A 20,535-nucleotide genomic window follows, 5' to 3' on the forward strand; every position below is an offset into this window, starting at 1 on the left:
TTGTTAAAACAAAAACCAAAATTCTTTCTTAAAATCAAGATGATTACTTGCACAAAGAAAATTATACTAGTTGATATCGACTGAATTTTATAGCGAATTATGAGGGTTGGGACCAATACATGTTTAAAGAAAAATAATATGAATGAAGTTGTGATATTTCTATCAACCAGTTTTTTCCCTTTTAATTTTTTTTGAGTAAACTAATGATAACCTAGAGATTCATGTTTTGCATTTTAAGTACTCAGTGACAATTGTATATATGGCTTTGTTTTAAGTTGTACAGTTCTTCAGGAAACAGTACTTTATTTTAATGTCTAGCTTAAATTTATTTTACCTCTGTAACTTTAAATACTTAGATTTTCTTGTTAAAAATGGAATTTTACATTTGAAGTAATTTTAATGAATCTTAACTAATGGTCAGGAAAATGGAAACCTCTAAGTGTGTCAGAGGGTTTGAGTCATTAGCAATCTAGGGTCACTTTAAAGAATTTAGGTCATATGAAGCCAGGCTAGTTCATTCCAGTTTACTCTGCTGTTATTGTGTAGCCCTTTGAGCTTTCAACCTTCTTCCTTGGTAAGAGCTGGACTCTATTTTTATATCCTAATCCTGTGATACCATCAAAATTATTTCTCAGTTTTTCATCTTCTAAGATGCTGCTTCTGAAATTGGCAGATATATAAAGAGAAAAGCAGCTCAACAAAGACAGGTCCAGATCTCTGAGCTTCCTACTTGTCTTGCATATTGGTTCCATAGTTCTTTTTTTTTTTTTTTTTTTTAAGATTTTATTTATTTGACAGAGAGACACAGCGAGAGAGGGAACACAAACAGAGGGAGAGGGAGAAGCAGGCTTCCCGCCGAGGAGGGAGCCCAACACAGGGCTCGATCCCAGGACCCTGGGATTATGACCTGAGCCTAAGGCAGATGCTTAACGACTGAGCCACCCAGGCGCCCCTGGTTCCATAGTTCTTTGTTACAGTCTTGGCTCTCTGATGACTCTCAGCAGTTTACTTAAAAAAATAGTCCGGTTTTCCTAGATTTTCTCTTGCATTCGAGGTAGTTAGAATTAATCAGTTCCCAATTTTTGGATGTAGACGTAGTTTTTGAGTGTGGTAGTGGTATTTTTTTGAAGTAGCAAAAATTAAGGTGGATCTTGAAGTAATGATATCTTTGTCTTGAACTCTGTGAAATAGAAATTTTTTCAAATGGTATGTCAAAAATTTTATTAGTAGGAAGTGTCTATTAAATATATGGAATAGAATTAAAATAATGAGTGAGTGAGCCGAAGTACAAGCTGTTAAACCAAGGGCAACAGAACACTTAAAATTTTTCTATTTATAATTATTTTCTGTTTGGTTGGCATTTAGTTGTAGTATGTAGTAGCAAGCACCAAGATTTAGGAAACACTATGGGAGGAAAAAAAATCTGTTCACTGACTTCCTGCAGATTGGGTAAAGAGAATCATGATATTTGGAAATGACATTGAATGTTAAGAATTGCTGTGTCAAGGTATAGCATTTTTCTGAATAAAGGAAAAGTAAATAGGAACAAAACCAAATAACAGCAAAATGTAAGTTGCAGAGAAAATATCCTGAGGTGGAGCATCCTATTCATGTGACACTGATTTCTTAGTGATCCTTTGCGAAGATGACCTGACACCATGTTGGTAGAGGACAGCTATGGTGATTAAAATGTGTTAATGATTTTTCAGACAGTAGGTGGTCTTACGATTTGTTTTTCCTTAAAGTAAATATTAAAAATGAAAATTCTGTTCTTAAAATGTTTGCATTCTTAAAAATTCCTTTGAGATCATGTTAAATGATAAGGAGCTATATTTTCATCACATTTTTATAAACACTTATTAGACCATATAACAATATACAAAATACACAGATCCGGGTGGGTGTACAGCTCAGTGAATTACCATAACTATAACCACAATCCAGGTTAAGTAGACTATTACTTGCATTCAGAAGCTACCTCGTGCCCCTACTCAAATTTCTTCTTTCTCTCCAAAGGTAATCATCATTCTAACTTAAAGCAACCTTAATAGTAAATGAGAAAAACTATAATTGTTCTGACTTAAAATTTGTCAAAACATTAATCTCTCCTGTCAATTAGAAATGGCTAGAGAGGGGCGCCTGGGTGGCACAGCGGTTGAGCGTCTGCCTTCGGCTCAGGGCGTGATCCCGGCGTTACGGGATCGAGCCCCACATCGGGCTCCTCTGCTATGGGCCTGCTTCTTCCTCTCCCACTCCCCCTGCTTGTGTTCCCTCTCTCGCTGGCTGTCTCTATCTCTGTCAAATAAATAAATAAAATCTTTAAAAAAAAAAAAAAAAGAAATGGCTAGAGAAATGAAAAAAGTGGTGATACTCATTGAGTACACTGTAATTTAAAACATTAGTAACATTGGGAGTTAATGAGGTTTATTTATTTGTAATAAACTTATCAAGAGTAATTTGAACAGTGTTTACCTTCTTGTGTAATTTAAGATATGGAGCAAGCATCTTTTTTATGCTTTGGTGAATTATACTCCATTCTAAGTTTGGATCATTTTCCGACATTTTATCCTTCGCGTTTTTATTGTCGTGAAATTTCTCTGAGAGTTCCTTTAATGTGAAGTTTTTTTGTTAGCCTCACATCCTCTGGGGCATCATCATTTTTTTGGTCACAATAACTTTTGTCATTTATGTCCGTAATTTTGCCTTCATGAAGTTCTTCTGGCTGCATGTCTCCTGTTTCTTGAAAGGCAACATTGTCAACGTTGCCGTGGTCAGCTGTTCCTTCTATAACTCCATTTATATTCAGTTTTCAGTTTTACTGCTACCCTCTATCACTTTTTTGTTTCTTGGCTGCACTTTGTCTTCATTGGCCAATTCTCTTTCAGTTATCGTTTTTTTGTAAAATGTCACATGGGTCATAATGGGAGACAAGAAGGCGCAAAACTACATTTTTGCTCTCTGTATGTGAACTGAACAACAGATGCACAATGCCCAATCCAAAAGACTTTGAAAAGTGTAGTGTGATCACTAATGATGATGTGCATTAGTTACTCATGTAGTGATTTGTGGACTGAGAGCGGGCAGCTTCATACTCATTTATATTCACATTGGCAAGATATGTAAATTCCAATTGTTTCACATCCTTGTCAACGCTTGATATTGTCAGTGTATTTTCTTCTTTTCTTTTTAAAAGTTGAACCTATATTAATGAGTTAATATGTAAGGTACTTAAGTGTGTTGTAGGCATTATCCTTCTTAATCTATCATTCCCATTTTACAAATGAGGAAACGGGTACAGAGAAATTAAATAACTGTCAAACCTCTCCCACGGTAAATAAGCGATGGAGCTGGGATTTGAATTCTGGCAGACTTGCTTCAGACCCTATTATGTTCTTAAGTTTGGGACTATATGTAAAGTAAAAGGTTGAAAATAGAGTAGAAAATACTTTATTTGATTATGTAATTTGAATATTTAGGAGGTTTGCAGAAATTTCAATACTTGGTGTTACATATGTTATAAAGAAACATTTAAAAATGGACAAGTAGGGGCGCCTGGGTGGCACAGCGATTAAGCGTCTGCCTTCGGCTCACGGCGTGATCCTGGCGTTACGGGATCGAGCCCCACGTCAGGCTCCTCCACTATGAGCCTGCTTCTTCCTCTCCCACTCCCCCTGCTTGTGTTCCCTCTCTCGCTGGCTGTCTCTATCTCTGTCAAGTAAATAAATAAAAAAATCTTTTAAAAAATAAAATAAAATAAAAAAATAAAAATGGACAAGTAGTTCCAAGAAAGCTTTAGAATGTTTTATGTATTTCTCAAACTGATAGATTAAGCTTGTGACTGTATATGTGTATGTATGTGTGTCTGTCTCAAGATTTCTGAACTTTGACACTATTGGCATTTTGGGCTGGGTAGTTCTTTATTGTGGGGGGCTGTCCTATGCATTACAGGATGTGTAGCAGCATCCCTAACCTCTACCCACTAGAATCTAGTAGTACTCCCCCAGTTGTGTGTGACAGGCAAAGATGTCATGTCTTCAGACATTGCCACATGTCCCCTGGGGAGCAAAATCACTCTACTTTGAGAACCAGTAATATAATAAAGATCCTCATTAATAGACTCCTTTTTTATTCTTGGATAAGTTTTAAATATTTTTCATTTTTATAATTTGGAAAAGCCAGGTATTCACATTTAGAATATCAGAATCTCAGAACAGTAATGATAGCTATACTAATCACATGAGTACAGTAAGGCATGAGTGAACCATTTCTGTTGGCTGCATTTCCTCTCTGATGTGTATAATAAAACTACTTAATTACCAGGGAGAATATTAGCCACCGAGATTTCTCATTGAGTTGGAAGGTTGATGTTGGGGAGAGATAGTGTAACAGGGGAAGGGAGAATTAAGCAATGGAAGATAAATTATCTTTTTAAAATCTAAAGTAAAGCAGAGAATATTGATCAAATCAAGGAAAATTTGTAGTTATGTAAGTTGTTCCTAATAAAGTGATTTACTTAATAATTGAGAAATGTTTGGTTTTCCACTTGAATAGGAACTGTAAATGAAGGAAAAAATAACTTGAAAGCTAATTTCTTATTAAACAAAAGTAAGTTTTAGGAGTTTCCATTATAGAGGCTTCTGGCTGGCTCAGTTGGTAGAGCATGCAACTCTTGATCTTGGAGTCAAGAACTCAAGCCCCACATTGCAAGTAGACTTTACTTTAAAAAAAAAAAAAAGTTTCCATTATAAAAGTAGTACAATCACATTATAGACAAAATCTGAAAGAAAGGGGGAAAAGTTCCTACTGAATTTACTAATGAAAGCATTACTGATCGAGTTACGTGCTTAAAGACTCTGCATTCTCTTATCAGTTATTGTGCCAAAGAATTAAAAATAAATCTATGAAAGGGTTTTGTTTAGGTGTAAGGTTAAGATACAAAGTTGTTCAGGGGCGCTTGGGTGGCTCAGTCATTAAGCGGCTGCCTTCGGCTCAGGGCGTGATCCCTGCGTTCTGGGATCAAGCCCCGCATCAGACTCCTCCCCTGGGAGCCTGCTTCTTCCTCTCCCCCTCCCCCTGCTTGTGTTCCCTCTCTTGCTGGCTGTCTCTCTCTGTCAAATAAATAAATAAAATCTTTAAAAAAAAATAGGTGTTATGCCAAGAAAATGAAGGAAACCAAAATACTGTGCAGCATTTTGTGACATTAGATTGAGCCTAGAAAAAGCCAGATTTGTACAGAAATACAAAAAGAGAAGGAGAGAAAAAGGAAACTTAAGATAAAAAAGGCATTCTGTCAGAAAAGTATACTTCCAGCTCTATCTAGTATTTGCTCTCTGTGTACCCTGTTTAGTGAACTAGAGTAGTGTTTTCATTTTTAGGACTCTTGAATCCCTAGCAATTTCCAGCCCAACCCAAATTGTTTATTATTCATGAGGAAGCTTATGTGTCTGTTTACCCTTATTTTCGCTACTGAATGGAATCATTTGTATATTTGATTGGGAAAACTTAACAGGTTATCTTAAATACTTATTTAGTGATGTGATACCTGGTTTTGTTTTTCTTCCATTGAATTATCTTCATATCCTTCACCATTTTTTTTATTGGTATGTTCATCTTATTCAAAAGTTTTGTCAGCATGCATTAAATTAAGAAACATTAAGACTTTGCCATTGGTGTTTGGATTTTTCCCCTTAATTGGAACTTTGCTTTAAATCCAGTTATAGTTTTTAGCTTTAGAGCTCTTTTTAGCATGTAGTTTAAAACTTGGTATTTTGATACAAAAATAGGTTTATAATTATTTTGTGTTTTTTCTCTTGAAAGGGTCTTTCTGTTCTGTCCCTTCCTTCCAAATATTTAGCTTTTTAACCAACCCAAATTTATCATGATATATTTTAAGAGAATTGGTCATTTTTCTCCCTAAATTGTCTCAGAGTTAGGTAAAATGTTTAAAACTTGATGATCCATGTATTTGCCGGAAGGTTAAAATTGAGATCATGGACAAAAAAATGACAAAAACTTAAAACTGTAATAATAGATACCATTCATTGCAAAGATGCTGTGTTCAGACAAGTTAGGAAAATGAAGCTTAGAGAGGTTGAGTAAATTAAGGTCAAAAGGCCATATATATGCAGATGAACTAACTTTTGAATCTGTATCTGCCTGTAGGGAATGCTCTTAGAAGTGCACTGTACGAGGACTAGATATTTGTTGAATACAAAAAATAAAGATTGGAAAGTGCCTTTTGCTGCACCTTCTTTTCTAAAATGCCCAAAGCTACTATGTTCTGGAGCTAAGAGGGAAATTCTTTTAACCAATAACTGTTCAGGGGACAATAGGGAGTAGAGAACTAAATTCCAAGCTGGAAGTGAAATGCAGGGGACTTTGCCACTTATCAGCTATATGACCTTTGGGCCAATTACTTTTGGGCCAGATTTATTTATTTATATATATATATAAATATAAATTTTAGAACTTCCTGAACACACACACACACACACACACAAAAGTGCCATTGTAAGTACATATGTTTAATTTTATTAAGCTCAGTGTTCCCCAAAGTTATTTACCCATAGAGTCCCTCTTTGGATTTTGTGGTGAAATGAAAAATACCAATATCTTGTGGATTAGTATTTTTTGCAACATATTTTGAGACAAGATTTTTATTATGAAGTCAGGTCTCTGGTAAAAAGGAAGATATAAATCAGCTAAAACCTATTCCTTGTGTAATTGCTTTCTAAAATACAGCATCTAAAGTGCAAAATTTTAGGATACAGGAAAGGGATAGGATGGGAAAAATTCTTCATTTCTTTGTATTCTGTGAGAAATATGAATCTAAGTAACCTCTTTATTCTTTATGAGATTGGTTGAAAACTTTCAGGAGTTATGTAATTGTTTAGATCAGGGGTCGGTAAATCATAGTCCATCGGTCAAATCTGACGGACTGTCTTTTTTGGTTAAATTTGGAACACAGCCAGGCACATTTGTTTACATGTTGTCTGTAGCTGCGGTTGTGCTACGGCGGAATATTGCGAAGCTGTGATGGAGACCATATAGCTCACAAAGTCTCAAGTATTATTTGGCTCTTTACAGCATATGTTTGTTGACCCCCAGTGTAGTGAGTGGTCTTTCTGCCTCCTTTTCACTTTATATGTGCTTCATCTCTGTGTGCTCTGTGAACTCCATAGCTGAAGTTCTTGTAATTGAGTTATCTGCATTTCATCCTCTGTAAAGCAAATTCCTTGGGAAGTCAAGTTGAAGTGTTGTTCTAGAGGTTTTATTATTATGAGTAGGTTTTAATCTCCTTCCAATATGCAAGATTACATAGTTTTGCTTTTCTGAAGGATAAAACTATCAAGCGGTTAATAGTGGCCATACTTAGCTATTTTTTGCTGCAAACTTATTAATTTGTTAGCAATCATAGTACAGTAATGCTGTCAATAGAAGTAGCTAACATCTATTGAGTGTTGTGTACCAGGCCCTGTTCTAAGCACTTTACATATATTATCTCATTTACTCCTTGCAACAACTCTGTGAGGTAGGTAGTATTATCCCCACTTTATAGATGAGGAAATTAAGGCATAGGGAGGTTAAGTAACTTTCTTAAGGTCATAAAGATAATAGTTACTTTGGAAGGGTCTTTCAGTACTTAGGCGGCTAGTTTACGAGGGCCTTAACATGCCCTAATCTACCCTTTCTTTCTTCTAGTAGGTGGTGCTTCTGTTAAGCCCTATATACAGGGCTAGTATTTGAAACTTTGGTGCTCTATTATTCTGTGAACTCTAAGAAGGCCCTCTGATTCATCATTATGCCCTTCCCATTAACATATGATACTTTCACAGGGCAGTTAGTCTGATCACTATAAACATACATCAGATCTCTTCACAGCCTTGTTCTTTGTGAGGTTCCATTTCTTTTATCATATCTCTGCTCATATATCACCTTCTTAGAAAGGTCCTCCCTGACCATGTTACCTAAAATAGCCTCCTTCACATCCACCTTACTTTATATTACTTGTTGCTCGGAAATGTTTTATTTATAGGCTCTTTTCCCCATTAGAATATAAGGATGGGGCAAGGACTTCATTTTTTCACTTCAAAATAGAGTGGATATATTTTTTACCTTCTTTGCATCCCTTTTCCATAACTGGAACCTAACTGCCCTCCCAGCTCACTTGCCTCCTAATTCCTTGATTCATCAGATGAGTGCAGGGCCTATTTCCTACCTCCAACAGGCCACCGATCCATTGTCATTTTGGAATGTCCCCATTTATTCCACCCTGTCCTCACCTTTGTACTCTCTGATAAATTTTTTTCTTCCTTGATGATCATAATTTCTGACTCAGTCTTCTCTATCCCTCTCCCTCCTGATTTGATACTTTTTTTTTTTTTTGGAGAGTTTATTTAAAATGAAGTTAAAACTTTTCACATGAGAAAGATTGAATTAAGCCTTACACAGAAGTAAAAGGTTAATACAACATTAAAAGGAGATAATTTCCTGTTAATTGGAAGAAACTGTATGATTTTTGTCAATAAAGAAGACAAAGTTGTATCTGCTTTCCCTAACCTCACACTCAGGAATTAAGATGGATTTTCCATGTCTGAAAAGAGGTTAGAATTTCTGGAGACAGAATTACATCCAGTGGGCTGAATTGCTCTGAATGTTTCTCAGCAGAACCCATAGGCCCAGTATCTGCCACACAAAATGGGTGGCAACAGTCAGTTGATGATACTTTTTTTTTTTTTAAGATTTTATTTATTTGAAAGAAAACACGAGCAGAGGGAGAAGCAAACTCCCTGATGAGCAGGGAGCCCAATGTGTGGCTCGATTCCAGGACCCCGGGATCATGACCAGAGCCGAAGGCAGATGCTTAACCCACTGAGGCACCCAGGTGCCCTTTTTACTTCTTATTTCTCATTTACGTGTATGATCAAATAAATCCTTTCCCTCAAAGTATTGTTCCAGTTCTATCCCTTCCTTCCTCTTCCAAACTTTTTTGGAAGAAAACTAATGGCTCAACTCCTTCAGTAGATATATCTTGATTTTTTTATAATCTGCTTTGGTTTCCAAAGTTTTATTGGACAGCCTATCCCTAGTCAAATGACTCCTACCTAAGTCACTAAATGCAGAGATCTCTTCCAGCTTATATAGTATATGATATTAACTTTATACTTTAAAACTTCTCTTTGCTTTTTCAGTCAATGCTTTTTAAAGTTTTCACTCTTCTGATTACTCCTATTTTTGTTCACATTAATACCCTTTAAACCTCTGCTTTTTCTTGAAACTTGGACTACTTTCCCTACCATGTAAATAAATCTGTGCTAACATGGGAGCTGGTAGCCAAAGTTCCACTTGAGATATGGCCAGTTCAGACTGAGACATTCTGTTAGTATATAATACACACTGGTATTTTCAAGATTTAAGATGAAAAAGAGAGAATGTAAAATATTTCACTAAATTTTATGTTTATTTTTTAGATATTTTTATTTTTATTTTTATTTTTTTAAGATTTGGGGTCCTGGGCAGGGTTACATCACATTCCATACAGCTTTCCACCATTTATGGACCCCTCCCCACTCTTTTTCTTCCCTCCTGAAATAACCCAGATTCCTTGTTTCCTAACAACTTGTCAGTCCTTTTTTTTTAAATTTATTTTTTAATTTAAATTCAATTAATTAACATATAATGTATTATTGGCTTCAGAGGTAGAGGTCAGTGATTCATCAGTCTTATATAATACCCAATGCTCATAACATCACGTACCCTCGTACCCTCCTTAATGCTTGTCACCCAGTTACCCCATCCCCCACCCTCCTCCTCTCCAGCAACCCTCAGTTTGTTTCCTGTGATTAAGAGTCTATTACAGTTTGTCTGCCTCTCTGGTTTTGGCTTGTTTTATTTTTTCTTCTCTTCCTGTTTGAACCTCTGTTTTGTTTCTTAAATTCCACATACCAGTGAAATCATACGATAATTGTTTTTCTCTGATTCTCACTAAATTTTGAAATGTTGATTACATGTTGATAATATTTTATATATATTGGATTAAATAAAAACTATTGCTAAGATTAGTTTCACCTATTTCTCTTTATTTTTTTATTTTATTTTTTTTAAGATTTTATTTACTTGAGAGAGCATGAGTGGTGGTGGGGGGATGGGGAGGGGCAGAGGGAGAGGGAGCCGGACCTGGGGCTTGATTCTAGGACCCTGGAATCATGACCAGAGCTGAAGACTTAACTGACTAAGCCACCCAGGCGCCCATTTCTCTTTTTAAATATAGCTGTTACATCTGTGGCTTGATTATATTTCTGTTCAGTGTTGATCTAAATTTTATCTTTTTTTTTTTTTTTTTTAAGATCCTCCAGATCACTTTTCCATGTAATACAAATTTCTGAATTGTAGTACCAGCCTTCTGGAACATTTACCGCCCCCCCCTCCCCCGCCAACATACTAAGCTTCTTTAGAACCAGGCTAATTCCCCATAGTGCTTTTCATATTTTGGGATATAGCGATAAAAGAGATAGAAATATGAAATATATATACCTACACACTAACATGAATAAATGACGTGGCTAGTATTACCACTTTATCAAAGAGAATACTTAAAGTAGTTGATGCTGATTGTGATGTTTTTGCTCAATCTGATGGGAAATATGAGGGATTGATGTGAAGGGGAGTAGAGAGACCTTACTTTACTCTGAGATACTAAAAATCTGACATGCACTTCCCCCAAGTATATTCAGTCACCCCAGGCCACTCTTAATGGTTCTGAATTATGCTGTTGTGATTGTACCGCCACCTGGTGTCAGGATTAGGAAACTGTAGTTAAGCATTTTGTCCATTCCCCCACCCTGCCTCCTGCTGGAGAAAGAAGGCAATCTTTCCTGGGCATGTGGGCCTGCTGTTCTTTTTCATCACCTAGATAAGTTATCAATAAGAGCTCATTTAATTTCAGTGTAGGAAATCTTTATTCTCCTTCTTACAGCAGTCTTTCCTTGGCTTCCCTAATAACTTACTTACCAGTTTCCTTGTTTCTGTGGCTCTTCTGTTTCATTCTCAGATAGCCCATTTCTCTTCCAATGTAATTTTTAGTTCTAGATTCTGGGCCTGACCCAAGGCTTTAAATACTGCCTATTTATAGAACAATTTATAGTTATAGCCAAAAATTCTCCTTTAATCTTGTCACTTATGTGTCTGGTTGCCTACTAACTGGATGTTACGTGAGCATCTCAAACTTAACGTGTTCAAATCTAAACGTGGATCTCCTACCCCACCTGTTTTTCTCATTTCAGTAATTCATCATGCCAGAATTCTTGGAATCATCTTGGCATCCCCTGTCTTTCACACTTATTAGTCAGACATTCACCATGTCCCATTGACTCCACAAATACATTCTTGTGCGTGTTAAAGTGCTCCCCTGCTCTAGCCTTATCTAAGCTACCGCCGTCTCTTGTCTGCATGAGTAAGCTTCTAGTTAGTCTCCCTGTGTACACTCTTGACTTCATTCACATGTTTCATGTTAATTTGTTTGATATCCCCCCTTCTATCCTGAGAGTTCCATGATGGGGGAGTGACTGCATGCATTTGATTTACCATTGGGTCCTCGGCCTCTGGTACAGTTCCTAAGACCTGTGTAATACATATGTAGCCACTTAGCTCTCAGTGATGTTGATATGGCTTCTGTAGTTTTGCTAATGGAGCTTGAAGGCATTAGAATTTCTCAAATGCTTTATTTTGGCATTAATGTTTTGTCTGAGTTCATTTATCATAAATGAGTTTTAGCCGTTTTCTACTTTGGTCCAGAGAATTGTAATTGTATCTGTAAGGATAATATATTTTGGGTATTAATCTGCTAATGACTACTTATATATTAGGGACTGCTGATCAATATGCTGAAATTTTTTGAGCATTTGAAATTTCATGCCATTGGTTTGTCTCTTAGCATTCTTCTTTCTGAAATTCAATGTTTCTTAATTTTAATATGGAAATATACTTGCTAAATCTTCATTTAAAACCTGTTCAATGCCAAATGTTCCTTTAAATGGAGGCTCAGGTCTTGATAGTTTCATTCAATAATTTTGGTTTGTTTTGATGTTTTAAAAATTGTTTTTGCTTTATAAGTTACTCTTTGGACTTAGTTTCTATGTTGAGTTGATGTTGCTTAATAAGGAAATTTAATTTGTAAAAGTAGAGGTGATTTATTAAAAGCTAGTGCTTAGAGATAAGCAACAATCTGTACACTAAGGATGCAAACTTAAGAGAACAAGGACTTAATTGGTTAGGTATATACAAGGGTTTCTCAGCGTTGGCATTACCAACATTTTGGGTCAGATAGTTTTTTGTTGTGTGCCTGTATGGGATTTATCCTAGGCATTGTAGGGTTTTAGTGGCATCCCTGGTCCCAACCCACCCGCGGCAACCCCTCCTTTCCAGTTGTGACAACAAAAATGTCTGTAGACACTGCCAAATTGGAACGTGGGAAGCAAAATCACAGCAGTTGAATACTAGTGGTATATACTGCAGTTAGAAGTTGACAAGAGTCCATGTAATGTCTCACATGGGAAATGTTTGGTATTCTCTAGATGTCTTTGAGAGTAGCTAGTAGAATATTGTTAATGGCAAACAAGTAGAGACCATATGACTATGTTTTTCACATCATAACATTTCTGCGTTTGCTTAGAATAAAGTAACTTTTGCTCTTAACCACCAGGTTCTACCCCCAAACTGAAAAAATGTACTCATTCTAAATCATATATCACTGATAAAGTTTCATTTTGTGGATTGACGTTAGAAGTTAGGTGATGGGATGCCTGGGAGGCTCGGTCAGTTAAGCGTCGTCTGACTCTTAGTTTCAGCTCAAGTCATGATCTTGTGGTTGTGAGATCGACCCCCACATTGGGCTCTGTGCTTAGCACAGAGTCTGCTTCAGATTCTCTCTCCCTCTCCCTTTGCTTCTCCCCCTGCTTACCTACCCTCTCTCCTCTAAAATAAATTAAAAAATAAAAATAAAAAAGGTGGTGGTAGAAAAGGAAGGGGAACCAAGATTACAACATAAAGAGTAGCTTATAATCAGAGCTTTTGCCATTCGTATTGGGTATGTAAGTTACAGGATGTAATTCACTTTTTTTTTTTTTCCTTCAAAGGGACATGAGAGATGGCTTTAGAAGAAAAAGTTTCTATTCTTCCCATTACGCAAGAGACCGGTCTCCTCATAAAAGAGACCCTCCTTTTTTCAGAGAATCGCCTGTAGGTCGAAAGGATTCTCCACACAGCAGGTCTGGCTCCAGTGTCAGTAGTAGAAGCTACTCTCCAGAAAGAAGCAAAACGTACTCTTTCCATCAATCTCAACATAGAAGTATGTATTTTTAAGACTTCTTTTACAACCTCCACTAATGAGAATGTACTGATTCAGATTGTCTTATAGGTATTATAAGATATATTTTTTAACCTTTTTTTTTGAAAAATTTGAAACTTAGAAAAGTTGAAAGAATAATATAGTGAATACCACACACACACACATTTTTTTGGAACCATTTCAAGTTGTGGTCCACATTGACATTTCACTTCCAATTCTTCAGCACAGAAGAGGTGTATTTGTAATCATGTTGAAAAGTTATACACTCTTGTATTTTCTGCTAGTTCCTGTGCTAGTACATCCTCTCGTCACTAGAAGATACCTATCTATCCATCTATCTATATATTTGATAGTATATTTTTCATAAAAAATATCATTGATTTCCCCTAAATATAAGGTACAATATAAGGTATAATATAATCTATAAGGTATAGCCTTATAGATTTTAGAGCTAAAAACCTACCTTAGGTTCATTTTTTTCCAACCTCCAATTTCCTGCTGTTTTTTTTTTTTTTTTTTTTTTTAATTTGGACCTCCTAGACGTGCATGGCATTCTGTGCAATCATAGTATGTCATTCTGGCTGAGTTGCTTAGTATGTGTTGGAATAAATAAATGAAGCAACTTATTTTCTGGATAATCTGTTTCAGCTTTCTGGATTCCACTACCTGCTGTTGAGCTCATTCACAAACATTTCCTCATGCCTTCTTAACTTTGATAGAAGACTGTGTCATAAATGAGTTAACATGGCATGAGCAGGTCAAGGTGAGAGAGTTTCTCACTCTGGTAGTTAGAAGAACATGTCATGGAGGAAATCAGCATTTGGGCTCATCTTTTATTTCAGATTTCTAGAAGTATCTTTGAGGTAGAGGAAATTACATAAGCCAAGATACAGATACCAGAAAAGTCAAGGATATTTCTTTTTCTTTACTTTTTAACCTCCTTCCTATTAACTGTTTTTCCAAATAATAAGAGTTTTAGTTTAATAACATTTGCTTCCTGCATGTTGGGAGTGATGGAAGATCACTTCAAATCATTAGATTATCTCCATTGTAGCTGTTGCTGGATTCCAGTATTTAATGAACGTTTATCAATTTTTTGCTGTTTTCAGAGCTAGGTTCAGTGGGGCTTCCAAAAACCATATTTTGGTTATACATGTATATGAATGGTCAATACAGGAGGTAAGAATGTCACTTGAAGTAGATTTAAAACAAACCTAATCATTTACATATGCCTAATTGCTTAAAATAAGCATATAGTTCCAGGTAACTGAAAGCTTTACTGTGGAATTCAGGGTCTGCAGTTTGGTATTTTCTCCTTTATTTTCTTCCTTCTTTCCCTCCCTCTCCCCTTTCAAGAGGATACATAACATCTGAGTTCTAATGCACACTCATATGCACAGACATAAATATTAGCTAGACACCTTCTAAGAAGATACTTTTTTTTTTTTTGGATGTATATGACTTAATCCAAATCTAATGATTTGATTAGGAGGAGGAAAGTATCTTTGGAAACTGATTATGAAGGCTTTTGAACAAAACATGAGTAAAATGGGAGCTTAAGATTCTTACTTGACAGCTTGTAGTGAAGGTGTTACTTAAGATAGTGAATTCATCTTATTCTTTCCATTTTTCCTCTGAAACAGATTTTTAGGGAGGCATTTTCTGTCTGCTTTCAGCCTGGTAGTTAGTAGTCACAACTTTAAAATCCTGCGATGGAATGTAAAGGAACCACAGGTGCTGCACCTGTCTTAGGGTCTCCAGTCGACTTTTCCCTTTCCCCTCTAAGGCCTAATACCTTTACTATCTGGGGTGATGAAAAGATAACAAAGAAAGCTGGGAGACTAAAATATGGTGCAAATTGAGTGAAATAGAGCATACAACTTTGGTAATGCCTTTATGCTTATTTTTTTTTTTTTAAGTCCTAGAATTTCGAAAGTGAAGTTCTTTAATCAAGAAAAAAAGTCAGTTCTGGGAAAACTCTCTTTATGAGTTACTTGGGTTGATTCCTTAACTGTTTGGGCTGAGCTATTAAAATGTTTTTCTATACTCCAGTCATGTAAATAGTTTTCAGAATAGTTACATAAAGTCATCTTGCAAAAAGTTAATGGAGAAGTCTTATTTTAAACAATAATTGGAAAAAATAATTGTTATGTTACACATTTGTGACACCAGTTCTTGCTTTTAATCTAAATGTCACAGATAATGATGGCACAGTGCTTTTCTTCAAAAAAGGACTGAGAAACAGGGTCCTTAAATTATCAGTCATTTGAACTGTGTTAATTAGCAATAGTGTGTTAATTTAGATTTTTAAATGTAAATTGAAATTTTGTCAAAGATTTTGAATGTTTCTATAAATAACAGGTAAAAATAATTTTCCTACTCTCCTTATGCCCTCATTTTACTAAGTTTGACTTAATATTTTGCTTTTTGTTCACACTTTTCAGTGTAATTTTAATTTAATAATCGCTAGTAGTTTGTCCATGGTAATCATTGAAGGACTAATTCTTCGTAATTCTTCTGTGTATTTGATATATCTCTTATATGATTAATTATAAGCCACAGAATGATTTTTACTATTTTTTTCATCTCAACTACTTATTTCCCATTTTGTGCTTACATGCACATACACATGTCTACATGTGTATTTTATTAAATTTCTTCTACTTAGCCTTTTGAGTTAATCCTGTGAACCTTGTACTGCTTTAGACTGATTATCCTCCTAAATCAAAATGCCATTTTCATTCTGTGCTTTATAAGAATTTTCTGCCTGTAGCTTTGTTGGACTAACCTGCTCATAGTTGTCACTACAGTAGTCACTATAATATTATTTTTTGTTCCTTTTTGTCCATATTTACATGCTAAGTCCTACTTAACCTCATTGCCTTTTCCTTTGTTTATTATGATACTGTTCTAGTTAAAATTGTTGTATGTATATCTTGTATATTTCTACTTGAAGTTTTTTTTATTCCTATTAATCTAACTAAATATCTTTCTCAGATACTTATTTCCTTTTTTTCTCCTCTTAGTTGAATCCCATTGTTCTCCTATCTTACTCTTAGTTTGGGATAATAGCATTTATAGTGACACGAGAAATCCTAAGTTCAGTCTCCCATACCCTGAGGCTCTTGCTAAAATACTTCCTGTGATAAATTTACTATATCACAGTCCAGTCCTTCCATCTTTGTATAGTTCATTTTTATAAGACAATTAAAATCTTTTCCTGTAACATCTATGTAATACTAGTTACTTGTCTTAGAGCCATAAAAATGTTTCACCTTTTATGTATTTGAAGAGTACCATCGTAATCTTCTTGTTTTTTTCTGCCTTGGTTTTTAAATATATTTAGTTCCTTCAGCTATTCCTTTTATTTGACATGTTTTCAGAACTATGCTTCCTTAATTTTCTTTCTGTTCCTTTTAAGTTGTGATGCCAGAAGTGAACTTTTATTTTATCAGCCGCATTATATCACTGGCCCTTACTGAGACTGTAGACAATTGAAACCTAAGCCATTTTCATATATATTACTATTAAACAAAATGCCCTTCAGCTTGTACTTTTTTGTAGATGCAATTGCTTGTGTGTAGTTTATACGTTAAAAGAAATCAAAGAATGCTAAATTTCATCTAGTTAACTTTGGCTTATTATTCTCTTCTATAGAGGTGTTAAAATCTCATATGTTGATCCTGTCTACTTGCAGCAGATAAAAATAGCTTTGTTTCATCGGCAAAGGAAATACACTTTGTGTTTTGATTTAATAATTATTAGTCTTAATAATTATCTTGAGTAGCATGCAGCCAAATATAGAAACCTCTAGAGACCTCTGTCTGTGGACCTCAGCCATTAATCTGCATTGTTTTCTACCAGTTGTGATCCCCCATCTTGTCTTCCTTTTCTCTTGAGGATTTCATGGAAGACTTTGTCAGGTGCTTTCTTGAAAATCTTAAGTTAGAAAGCATTTCCTTCATTAAAACAGCAACATAAAGATTGTCTTGAGTTGTATCCATTGTGGCTCCTAGGGATGATTATTTAAATACATAGAAATACCTCTTTGTTAATTCCTTTTAAACATTTGTCTATGGATTAATGTCAAATTTATCACTGATGCTTATATATTAATTAGTATAATAAGTGTGACATTTTGGTAGAATTTTAAAAATATCATTACTACAGAAGATTTGCAAGTTTATTGTTTTGGTGGTCTGTATCTGTTTTTCTGTAGTTCCGACTTTGGGCCCAGCATCCCTTTATTTTCTTGATATCAGCAGCCATTATGAAATATATTTATTTAATTCTTTGTAAGACTATTTATATAGAAGATAATGTTACAGAAAGATTACTATTCATTAGTGTTTAGTCCTTTATGAAGGCATATCTGCTAAAATAACTGAAAATGTACAAGAATTAAAAATACATTTTGAGAAGAGTATATTTGGGGGATAGTCTCCATTTTTGAACTTCAGTGTAATGGGAAAAGAGACATATCTTAAGACTTTCGACTGTGAATATATTTGGAAGTCCACGTGAGTTTTTGGATTATGGCTGAAATTCCAATAAATTTAGTGGTTTAATTCTGCCTTTACAAAGAAGGCTTCTTTGGTGCAGGTTTAGAATGTCCGTGGTAATAGAAGTCAGATCATGGATATTTTAGGCAGTAGGAAGGGAGGATAAATCCATTCTCCTGGCGATCGAATATCATAGCGTTTCTTGGTTTGGAAGTCACTGTCTTTTATTCGTCAAAGATATACTGCACATAAATGGTTTGCCAAGACGGATCCAGTCTTTACTCTTTGAGTCTAAGGTCTGGTTAGGGAGACAAACCAGACATTCAATAGGAATAGATATGTTAGGTGATATCTGAAGGGTGAGTAGAAGTTGGTGGAAGGATGTGAGTGGAAGAGGATTATTGGGATGAGCTGTATCATGTGAAGAGATCCTGAACTATAATTTAATATTTTCCTACATGATCTTGGACTGTAATTGATCCAGTTTAATGTGCTGTTGAATTATTCTACAATATATTGTTCTTATTTGAGAATCTGTTGTTTACTCACAAGCAAGCTTTGGCTATGAGTTTCCTGGGTGAATCCGAGGAGTACAGTCATGGCTTTTCTGGCATCAGAATGATTGAGGTTCTAAAACAGTAATCAACTAATGATGTTTCCATATATTTGGCATTTATAGCACCCATGTTTAGGGATTTAGTATGATCTGTCAGTACCACACATTCAGAATATGTACAGTTAGTATAGTGTTTTATTTATATTTTTAAAAGTAAGCCCATGTGGTTTTACCCTGATGTATTAAAACGAGAGTTCCGTTTAGAAGTGTACTTCCAAATATTCATAGTTAATACCCCTTTACTTCAACTTGTTACATCTCTAACCTCCTAAAGATGATTGTTTTGGAGAGGAGGTGGCACAAGCTTTCTGTACCCCTATATCTGGTTTCTTTTTTCTGTTGTTTTTTTGGTGTCTGTACCACAAGAGCATTTCTCTTGTGTCCTTTCCATCTTCTCTTTCAAACCTTCTTGACCAGGAGGTCTCTGGGAAATCATGTTCTTTCTAACCAAGAGCCCCAAATTTGCATGTCATTATCTATGATCCAGAAAAATAAATGCTTTCCTTAGCATCTGTGTAGCCACCGTATCTTCATTTGTTCATATCTTAATTTCTCTTTCAAAGCTTCAGCTATCAAAAGAGATGTGAATGTCTTACTTGTGCTGTGAAGTTTGTTTATTGATCAGCCTTTCATTCAAAAGTATCTGTTTTGTCCCTGTATGTTAGGCACTGTACCAAGAATTGAAAATTTGCAAGACACGGTCCCTAACTCACTCATCTCTGATGATGATGTTACTGTTTTTTCCTAGTAGTGTCCTTTGTTCTTCCGTGGATTATCAGTAATTAATAACACTTGATAGGCTTGGATTAGTCTAGTTCTTTTCATCATTACTTCCTCAGGAAAACAGTATTTTCAGGAAGAAGGTATATTTCTGAAATTTTATTTTATTCAGAATCATCAAATATTGTTGATACTCATATCAGCTATTCTATTCAAAGAGTCACCAAATATTGTTAAATTCTTATAGTACTTCTGAATGTTTGTTGGAACATAAAACTGCTTCTCCAGCTTTGATTTCACCTCCTTGGGAAGAACTTTTTACCTGATCTATGGAACCAGTGTTCCTCTTCATCTTCTTCCTCCCCATTTATTCTTGTACTCACTAGTACGTTGAGTTGGATTTCAGTTTTAGTACTGCCGCCTTCAGAATTTTCCTTTCCTGGTTTCTTTCTTTCATCCTGATTTGGAGTTTATTTTCTTTAGCATGTTACACCAAAGGTGTTGAGCCCTTTTGCCCTGCCCTCAAGCAGGGAGTTAGTGTCTGCTTAGTAAGAACACCTGTGAGGTGAATTTGAAGTAATGGCTAAATAGCTAAGGACTAGCACCCTGTCCGTTAAAAGTATAAAGGTATGAACAAAAGAAGTGGATTTAAGAGACATTTGTATTCATAGTGTTGGTTGGAGCCATGTAAGAATAGCAAGCAAGGTTAAAAACAAGGTTAGGAGGAACACACTCACTTTTAGGAAACAATAACCAACAAAGAAGAAAGAGAAGGGTATAGTTAGGAACATGTAGGAGGACAAACAAAGAGGTACAAAAGCATGAAAACCAAATGGCAAAATGTTAAGAAAAACATTTTTATTTTTTAAAAATAATCTATGCCCAGTGTGGGGCTTGAACTCATGATCCCAAGATCAAGAGTCATATGCTGTACTGACTAAGCCAGCCATGTGCCCCACAAAAAGCTTGTTTTTAAATCATTAAAATGCCATAATAGAGGACAAGAGGAAAAACCTTTAGTTTTAATATAAACAGATCATTGGAAACTCTGAGATGAAGAGTTTAAGCATAATAGGGTTGCTTCCATTATCTCTTGTTGTGTTAAAAAACAAAAACCCCTAAAACTTAGAGGGTTAATATAAGCACTTATTTATGAATCTTCAGTTTGAGCTGGGTTTAGCTGGGTGGTTTTATTGGTCTGTTAGGATATTATTAAATAGCCCAGCCCTGTTTTCTATGGGTAGGAATCTGTAGGGGTTTTTGTTTGTTTGTTTGTTTCTTTTTAAGATTTTATGTTATTATTTTTTTAATAATAACAAAAAAATAACATATCTTTAGTTAAAATATTATTT

At 35.3% G+C, this 20,535-nt stretch overlaps 1 protein-coding gene across 8 annotated transcripts in view; it reads left to right on the forward strand.

Moving 5' to 3' along the window:
• PPHLN1 (periphilin 1) overlaps positions 1-20,535 on the forward strand; it is a 138,875-nt gene that overhangs the window by 39,730 nt on the left and 78,610 nt on the right. For all 8 annotated transcript variants that reach the window (XM_045801252.2, XM_045801257.2, XM_045801255.2 and 5 more), the window contains one exon: positions 13,134-13,345. In XM_045801252.2, coding sequence (XP_045657208.1) covers positions 13,134-13,345 — 212 coding nt within the window. The remainder of the gene's footprint in view (positions 1-13,133; positions 13,346-20,535) is intronic.

Source organism: Ursus americanus, chromosome 25 (assembly GCF_024610735.1).
Source record: "Ursus americanus isolate L20-20 chromosome 25, mUrsAme1.1.p, whole genome shotgun sequence".
NCBI classification, from domain to species: Eukaryota; Metazoa; Chordata; class Mammalia; order Carnivora; family Ursidae; genus Ursus; species Ursus americanus.